General features: G+C 53.6%; 1 protein-coding gene across 1 annotated transcript; it reads right to left on the reverse strand.

Annotated features, from left to right (window-relative positions):
• Positions 1–484: 484 nt before the first annotated feature.
• Positions 485–8086, reverse strand: myoc (myocilin). The gene is made up of 5 exons (XM_062450760.1): positions 7362–8086; positions 4093–4158; positions 3417–3515; positions 2116–2327; positions 485–1770 (listed from the first exon to the last, which is right to left on the reverse strand). Exons 1-5 carry the CDS (start codon positions 7840–7842, stop codon positions 1189–1191), a joined length of 1440 nt encoding a protein of 479 aa, XP_062306744.1. The 5' UTR covers positions 7843–8086; the 3' UTR covers positions 485–1188.
• Positions 8087–8787: the final 701 nt, after the last annotated feature.

Consider the following 8787-nt stretch of genomic DNA (forward strand, 5'->3'; position numbering starts at 1 on the left):
CCCACCACCACCACCCGCAAATAAACTCCCCCCCCTCCTCCCCCCGGTATGGTGGTTACCGTGGTAACGAGTGTCCTTGGGGAAGATGCATAGTAGTATGCAGGTTCCTACCCTGACGTGAAGGGGGTGAGGGGGTGATGATGATGTTGATGATTTGTTTTTTTTTTTTTGTTTGTTTTACTTGTACAGGGGTTACATCGCTGTATTAAAATATGTACGGTCTTATTTACATTCTCTTGGTTTGGTTACAGAAACTAATAAAATAATATGCTGTTATAAGGTGAATTTGTGTTTTGCTGATTGATTTGTCAGCCTGTTCCGACTTTACTTCTCGTTTTTGAACTGAGGTGTAGATCCCAGATTGCGCCACTAGGTGTCAGTATGACTGTAGGTGTTTGCAGGTGAGACGGGGAAAGATCAGTTTGGGTATTGCTGATGGATTACCCTCAGGTGTGGGTTTAGACAACCACAACAACAAACTCGGTTTATTATTTATAGTTTATTTGTTCTTATGGTATACATCTGTACATGCCCTAGTATTGAGAAATACAGCTCACTGGAACATACAATACATTTTTGCTTATGTTGAATGAGTCAAGAGGTACATCTTTGCACTCCAATGAGTCTTTATAAGCCGTTATGATACACATCGGAACAATCAGTGATTTTATTAATTGAGCCATCCAACCTTTCTCAGCGCGACACATGAAAACACAAGATCTGGTAACCAAAACAGTAGAAAAATAATTCCTCTATAAACACGTTAGTGGGTTGCGCCACAGCGAAAACCTTCCCTCTGACACAACACCTGCAGGGGAAGGTTCCTCATGTCGTTTTGTTTTAGCGCTCATGGGAGTTTAGGTAACGAACATACAGACTCATTCTAACCTCTACTGCCACACGATTATGCTTTGCAGGCGTGTCAGTCTCAGAAGCAGGACAGGTGAGCTCACAGCCGCGATGACCACCGCAGCTGAACTCGCTGACCGCCCAAGAGCCAATCAAACCTACTGGACAAAAGCTACGGGGCTTCTCTCGCCTCCGGGGACAACGCTGGAACATCCGGGCAGCGTCTCAATCGTCTAAAAGTGGCCGCCGCTTGCTAAGAAGACTCTGAGGGACGGGTGTGGAGGAGAGGAGGGTTCTGGAGACTATGGAGGTGACACCGGTAGGGCCTCCTGCCTGGCCTCAGTTGGCCTGGGGCCTCCCCAGCCTGACGTCGTAGGACACGATGTGGAAGTTGTCCCAGGCAAACAGCTTCCTCTGGGCCGGGTTGTAGTCGATCATGCTGTTGTAGCGGTACTTGTTCTTGAAGGGCACGGCCACGGCCTTGCCCTGGCCACTGGCCGTGTCGTACGCGTGGTTGACTGTGGTGTTTGGGGACGTGTAGCTGGCCACCGTGTACAGCCGGCCGCAGATCATGAAGGCGTTGGCCACCGAGTTCTTCCGGATGCCCGTCTCCCAGCTCCGCCTCACCTCCAGGCTGTGGGGGTCCAGCAGGGACAGCACGATGGCTCCCTTGGCCTTGTTGGTGGAGTAGACGGCCCACAGGCCCTGCTCGTCCACCCCCAGGTCCACGTCCGTGTAGCCGCCCCAGGAGTAGGGGAACTGGCCGTGGAAGCCGGCGTGGGGAAGGTCCCTGCGGGCGGCGATGCTCTCGGAGGCCAGGTCGTAGCGCAGGATGGTGCGGCTGCGGCGGCGCTGGTAGTACAGGGAGCCCCGGAAGAGGGTGGCACCCGTGCTCTCGACAGGCTCAGGGAGCAGCAGGACCTGGGGGAGGGGGGGAGGGAGGGGGGGGGGGGGGCAGCCTTAGATGGAACTTACATTTTACATTTTAGTCATTTAGCAGACGCTCTTATCCAGAGCGACTTACAGTAAGTACAGGGACATTCCCCCCGAGGCAAGTAGGGTGAAGTGCCTTGCCCAAGGACACAACGTCATTTGGCACAGCCAGGAATCGAACTGGCAACCTACCTTACTAGCCCAATTCCCTAACCGCTCAGCCACCTGACTTAGATGTTTGTACTCAATACTAGGTTGAGCTACGAGAGGAGGGGTGAAGAGAGGAGGAGAAAGGAGAGGAGCAGAGAGGGGAAGAGAGGAGAGGAGTACTACCTTGGACGGGAAGCCCCGAGAAAACTGCTGCATGTCCTCGTAGCCGAAGAGCTGTCGGACCTCAGAGCCGACCGTGTCAATACGCCACACCATCTCTGGCCCATAGGGGGCGCTAGCCTCGGGGTCCTGCATCCACACGCCGTACTTCCCCGCTATGGTGTCTGTTCTCCTGTGGAGGACCGGCTCGCCCACGGACACCAGCTCCCCACAGCCTGGGAGAGAGAGAGGTAGAGAGACATGGGAAAGTAAGAGAGAGAGAGATAGAGAGACATGGGAAAGTAAGAGAGAGAGGTAGAGAGACATGGGAAAGTAAGAGAGAGAGATAGAGAGACATGGGAAAGTAAGAGAGAGAGGTAGAGAGACATGGGAAAGTAAGAGAGAGAGATAGAGAGACATGGGAAAGTAAGAGAGAGAGGGGGAGAGAGAGAGGTAGAGAGACATGGGAAAGTAAGAGAGAGAGGGGGAGAGAGCATGAGTGGCTGCTTGTGGTACGTGAAGGTGGGGAAGGCTCCTGAGGATCCTGTTGACAGATGGGACATGATGAGGAGCCCCGTGTGACAGCTCTGTAGCTGCCGCTAGGCTGAGCCCGTGAGGCTAAGGCCACTCAGAGGACCAGGACAGGGAACAGGGACTCAATCATTTCCAGCCTCTCTCGCTGGAGAAAAACGATACATCTACCACTTCCTAAAATACCCCGAGGGAAGGGTGCTGCAGGCAATCCTGGATACAAGGTTAAATATAAAGATATTAATACTGACAACATCACATTTCATCTCTTTGTGGCGTAAGGATTAAAATATCCTGCCACTTAGTCATCAGAGATAAAAAAACGACTCCCAAACACACTCGCTTGTGCGTACATGTTCCACTCTTAATGGTGGCAGAAGGTTCCTGAACCGGGTCAAACTGGATCGTTCCTGGTCTAGGGTCCATGGGAGGAACTTGGGGAACTTCCTAGCAGAAGCCCTCTGCTCTCCCTGGTGATCTCGCCCCTCTCTCTTACTTTCCCATGTCTCTCTACCTCTCTCTCTCCCCCTCTCTCACTTTCCCATGTCTCTCTATCTCTCTCTCTTACTTTCCCATGTCTCTCTACCTCTCTCTCTTACTTTCCCATGTCTCTCTACCTCTCTCTACCTCTCCACTCTGCGTCCGTATCAACAGCAGTGTTTGTTTTAGGGGCTGTCAGCAGGGGGGGGGATCGTGTTTGCAGGGTCAAATGTTCAGGAGACTGAGGAGTGTGTGTGGGGGGGGGGTCAGGAGAATGCTAATGCTAAATGAGTGTGTGTGTGTTTGTGTCTTACCTGTGCTGTCCACTGAGCTCTCTGGACTGGGGGCAGGAACCTCGGTCACCTCAGCCTTCAGCTCCTGGAAACCCTGAGAACTGAACTCCCAGGAGGGGTCTGACAGAGAGAGAGGAGAGAGAAAGAGAGAGAGGAGGGAGAGGAAGGAGAGGGAGAGGAGGGAGAGGAGAGAGGTGAGGAGGGAGAGGAGAGAGAGAGGTGAGGAGGGAGAGGAGAGAGAGGAGGGAGAGGAGAGAGGTGAGGAGGGAGAGGAGAGAGAGAGGTGAGGAGGGAGAGGAGGGAGAGGAGAGAGGTGAGGAGGGAGAGAGAGGAGGGAGAGAGGTGAGGAGGGAGAGAGAGGTGAGGAGGGAGAGAGAGGTGAGGAGGGAGAGGAGATAGGTGAGGAGGGAGAGAGAGGAGGGAGAGAGAGGTGAGGAGGGAGAGAGAGGAGGGAGAGAGAGTGATGGAGACAGTGAAGGGCAGAAGGGAGGGATGTAAAAGAGAAGCCACAATGAAGACCCAGTCAGAGGTGATGAGAAGCACCTCCTCCAGGTGTTTATTCCCAGCACACCTGTCCCTGCCAGTCCATGTCTACCCTGTAGTTCTGTTGTAGCAAGATGTGGGTTGTACGACTAGAATACAGGACACCTGGTCTAGCACTGGACTAAAACAGCTTGTCCACACCTGGTCGACTCACCTCTCAGACTCCCGCTGTCTCCCTGACTAACAGGTCTGGACACCAGGTGGGAGAGAACACTGGAACCTGCAGACACACACACACACACACACAGAGGAAGATGTTCAATCCAATGATCAAGCTTAAAACAGTATAATCTAGAATCAAGAACACGTACACACAAGAGTGTGTGTGTGTTGTGTTGTGTGTTATGGGGGGGGTGCTGGGGGGGGGGGGGGGGGTGGGCAGGGGGCTGGGGGGGGTGGGCAGGGGGCTGGGGGGGTGGGTGGGCAGGGGGCTGGGGGGTTGGGGCACCACTGACAAGCGGGAATGTTGCAGCAGGAAATAAACACCTCTGAGTGGATTCCCAGCTGCTGCTGTGGAGCCTACATGACTGTGGATCTCCCTACCCACCCTCTCTCTCTCACACACACACACGCCACAACAACCTCCGGTCTTCCGCATGCCTCCATATTACTCTGAGCGATCTCTCTGTCATACAAGTTCAGTTCAACCTGGAACAACTCCTGCCCTCCTCACTCCTCACCTTCGACCCCTCATCCTCCTACAGCCCCCCCCCCTCTCTCCTCTTTTATCATCTGGTTGACATTTGCAGTAGCCCATTACTGTACAGTTCTGAAGACCGTTCCAAACACCTCCAGCCTCTTGCCAAAAGCCCTCTGAGGGAGATTAAACTGAATGTGCTAATTTGTTACATCCCCAAATAATTTGTTTTGTTGGAGCTGTGTGTGTGAGAGAGTGTGTGTGTGTGTGTGTGTGTGTGCGCGCGCGCGCGTGTGTGTGTGTGTGTGTGCGTAAATATGCTCACAGGCTCATAATGAGCACTGACCATGTTGTGCTCGTAAGTGCGTCAGCATCTTGAAGCTGATGTTGATTTCCCTTGTGTGTGTGTGTGAGAGTGTGTGTATGTGTGTGACTACATGGTGGATGCTGTGGCCTATACAGGGAGGAGGGGTGGAGGACTGGAGAGGTGGAGGAGAGGTGGAGGACTGGAGAGATGGAGGAGAGATGGAGGACTGGAGAGATGGAGGAGAGGTGGAGGACTGGAGAGATGGAGGAGAGGTGGAGGACTGTAGAGATGGAGGAGAGATGGAGGACTGGAGAGATGGAGGAGAGATGGAGGACTGGAGAGATAGAGGAGAGATGGAGGACTGGAGAGATGGAGGAGAGATGGAGGACTGGAGAGATGGAGGAGAGATGGAGGACTGGAGAGATGGAGGAGAGATGGAGGACTGGAGAGATGGAGGAGATATGGAGGACTGGAGAGATGGAGGAGAGATGGAGGACTGGAGTGATGGAGGACTGGAGAGATGGAGGACTGGAGAGATGGAGGAGAGATGGAGGACTGGAGCGATGGAGGACTGGAGAGATGGAGGAGAGGTGAAGAGTGGAGGCAGGTTAATGGATCATTCTTTCTAGGAAGGTCCCACCTTGTGCTCTAGCACCACAAACACATTCCCACAGGACAAAGCCACTCGTCTTCACAGGAAAACAAGCCCTCGCCACGTGCTTGACGACGATCAAAACAGAACATCAAGCTTCCAGACTCGACGAAGCCAAACTAATCAACCCCAGTCCAGACTAATCAACCCCAGTCCAGACTAATCAACCTCTCCTAATCCAGGTCATAAATCTTCTGTCTGCTCGCCTTCTTGAGGATGTGGTTAGGATCTGCTCTGCTACACGTGTGTGTGTGTGTGTGTGTGTGTGTGTGTGTGTGTGTGTGTGTGTGTGTGTGCACCTGCTACCTTCCACACAGCTGCGTGGTGACGCTACCAAGCCTAACCCAAACTGAACACAAACCCTCACCCCAAACCTCTACCTCAGACACGCCAAGCCTCATGTAGGAAACCCTGACCGTAACCTTAAAAGCAGCACCCTAACCTCAGCCCACCCTGGGGAGCGCTTACTGGATCATCCTGGCAGCCTTTCCTCCCGTCAAAGATTCTTAGCACTGTTGTGGAAGATCTCACCTGGCAACAGAGCCCCCCCCCCCGAGGGCTGTAACCCCCACCAGCAAGGCCGGTGGTCTCTGAGGGGGACTAGCGTCATCACGGGACCCCCCCCCCCTCACCTCGGCATCACGTTTCCACCCCTGCCCCCCTCACCCCGCCCCTCGTCCCCCCTAGAGTGTTGAGGGAACCACCGGTCATAAAGCTAGACCCGGTCATAAATACGGCTGAATACCAGGCTGGGCCTCCATGTTCTCCTGGTCCTCAGCACCATCAGGCCAAACACAGGGAGGGGAACCTGAAGCATTCCTCTCTGCACCCCCGTGTGGCCCAAACACACACACAGACATAACCACACACACAGACAGATACACACACAGACATAACCACACACACAGACATAACCACTCACACAGACAGATACACACACAGACATAACCACACACACAGACATAACCACACACACAGACAGATACACACACAGACATAACCACACACACAGACATAACCACTCACACAGACACACACATACATAACCACACACACAGACATAACCAGTCACACAGACAGATACACACACAGCAGAGACACATGAATCTCAGAATCTCTTCAACTCGACCCTAAAAACAGACAGACCGCAGAAACCTGAGCGTGGTCCCCTCCTGGTCCCAGCCCCTGACACACTGAGATTATGGAGACTCTGAGAGGGACCCCAAATCACCCTGAACCCCCCACCCCGCTGCTCCCAACAAACACCAACCCGGAGTTCCCCAACGCTCGCACACACACCCCGCTTCACGTGGCCCAGTCACACCACACGCACACACACACACACATCCATGGCATCCCCGCCATGTTACAGAAATAAGTAGTGTTAAGCGTGTGTGTGTGTGTGTGTGGGGGGGGGGGGAGGTCAGATGGCTGAGCGGTTAGGGAGTCTGGCTATTAATCAGAAGGTTGTTGGTTCGATTCCCGGCTGTGCAAAATGACGTTGTGTCCTTGGGCAAGGCACTTCACCCTACTTGCCTCGGGGGGAATGTCCCTGTACTTACTGTAAGTCACGCTGGATAAGAGCGTCTGCTAAATGACTACATGTAAAAATGTAATGTGTGTGTCATCGGCTCTGCCAGTCAGCTAAGAGTCTCTGAGTCACTAGAGCCGGGGAGAGGACATACACATGTTCACATCATGACCACCAGGAGATACATTCAAAATGGACTTTTCCACCATAACAGTCAATTGTATCATCACATATTACTGTGAATTTTTCTAGGTAAGTGTGTGTGTTGTGGGGGGGGTGATGGGGGGGGGGCTTACCTGAGGAGGGTCTCATGCTGCCGTCCTGTAAGGGAGGTTTGGGAGGCAGCATCTGGGAGGGACATCTGCTCCTCAGTCTCTCTGTCTCTCTGCTAATGTCTTCCACCCTCCTCTGCATCGCCTCCACCTCCCTCTCCAGACGCTCCTTCTCCCCCTGCAGCAGGCTCCTCTCCCCTACGGCCACGGCCAGGGCCTCCTGGAGCCCTGTCTGTGAGGCGGGGCCCCCGGGAACCCCTGTTGTCTCTCCCCCCGTCAGCCTGGCCACCAGCACCTCCAGAAGGCTGAGTCTGGCCTTCAGTCCCTCCATCTCTGGGCCTCCGGCCGGGGCTGGCTGGGGGCAGCTGGCCTCGCTGGGGCTGGGCACGGTGAAGGTGTACTGGCAGCGTCCGGAGCGGTCGTTGGCCCTCCAGAGAGAGGCTCGGTCCTGCGCGTCAGAGTCCAGCAGAGCAGCGCTCAGACACACGCACAGTAGGAGAAACATGACTCCCCGGTCTGGAAGACACACTCGGTGGAACCTCAAACTCCACTATCTCTCTCTCTATCTCTCTCTTTCTCTCTTTCTCTCTCCGTCGTGTTTCTCAGAGTTCACTGAAAGACGAAAAGAGCTTCAGATCTTCTGTCACTGAACTGGGATTCTCTCATATATGGGCGATTTGTTTTTCCTTTTTATCTTGTTCCTCTTAAAAATGTTTCTTCTCTCTCTTTTCTCTCCTCTGGCCTCTCAGGACAGGTTCCACAGGGCTGTGAGCTCGTCTCAACAGCGCCCAGATATTTATACAGCCTGGACGGGAGGGAAGGAGGGAAAGAGAGGAGAGGTGAGAGAGAGGGAGGGAGGATTTGAAGGAGGGAGGGGGGAGAATGAGAGGGAAGGAAAGAAAGAGGAGAGGATGCTCGGAGTTTATGTACGTGTGTATGTTTGTGTGTGAAATACATATGAATAGAATGTTCTACTTGTAGAATAGAATGTTTTTCTCTTTATAGAATTCATGTTTTGAGTGTTGAGTCTAAGAGTTAGCCATGGTTTGTCAGTTAGACTGTTGAGGAACTCTAGAAACTCTATATCTCGAGTTTCCAGAACATCCTATCAGGACAGGGGGACATGCTGGAGGTCTGTCCCCAGAAAGGGAGGGATAGCTGGGCAAGAGGGGGATAGAGTTACCCTCTCCTAGGAGGTGTCCCCTTTCACGCGGGTGTGGGGCGGGGCCTAAATGTGATGCGCACAGGCGACATGGAGCGTCAAGATGGGGGGGTCAGATCTGACTCCCAAGATTCTTGGGTCTGACCTTACCCTGCGCTGCTGCATCTGACTGGGTCTGACCTTACCCTGCGCTGCTGCATCTGACTGGGTCTGACCTTACCCTGCGCTGCTGCATCTGACTGGGTCTGACCTTACCCTGCGCTGCTGCATCTGACTGGGTCTGACCTT

The sequence above is a fragment of the Osmerus eperlanus genome, chromosome 24 (genome assembly GCF_963692335.1).
Source record: "Osmerus eperlanus chromosome 24, fOsmEpe2.1, whole genome shotgun sequence".
Taxonomy (NCBI): domain Eukaryota; kingdom Metazoa; phylum Chordata; class Actinopteri; order Osmeriformes; family Osmeridae; genus Osmerus; species Osmerus eperlanus.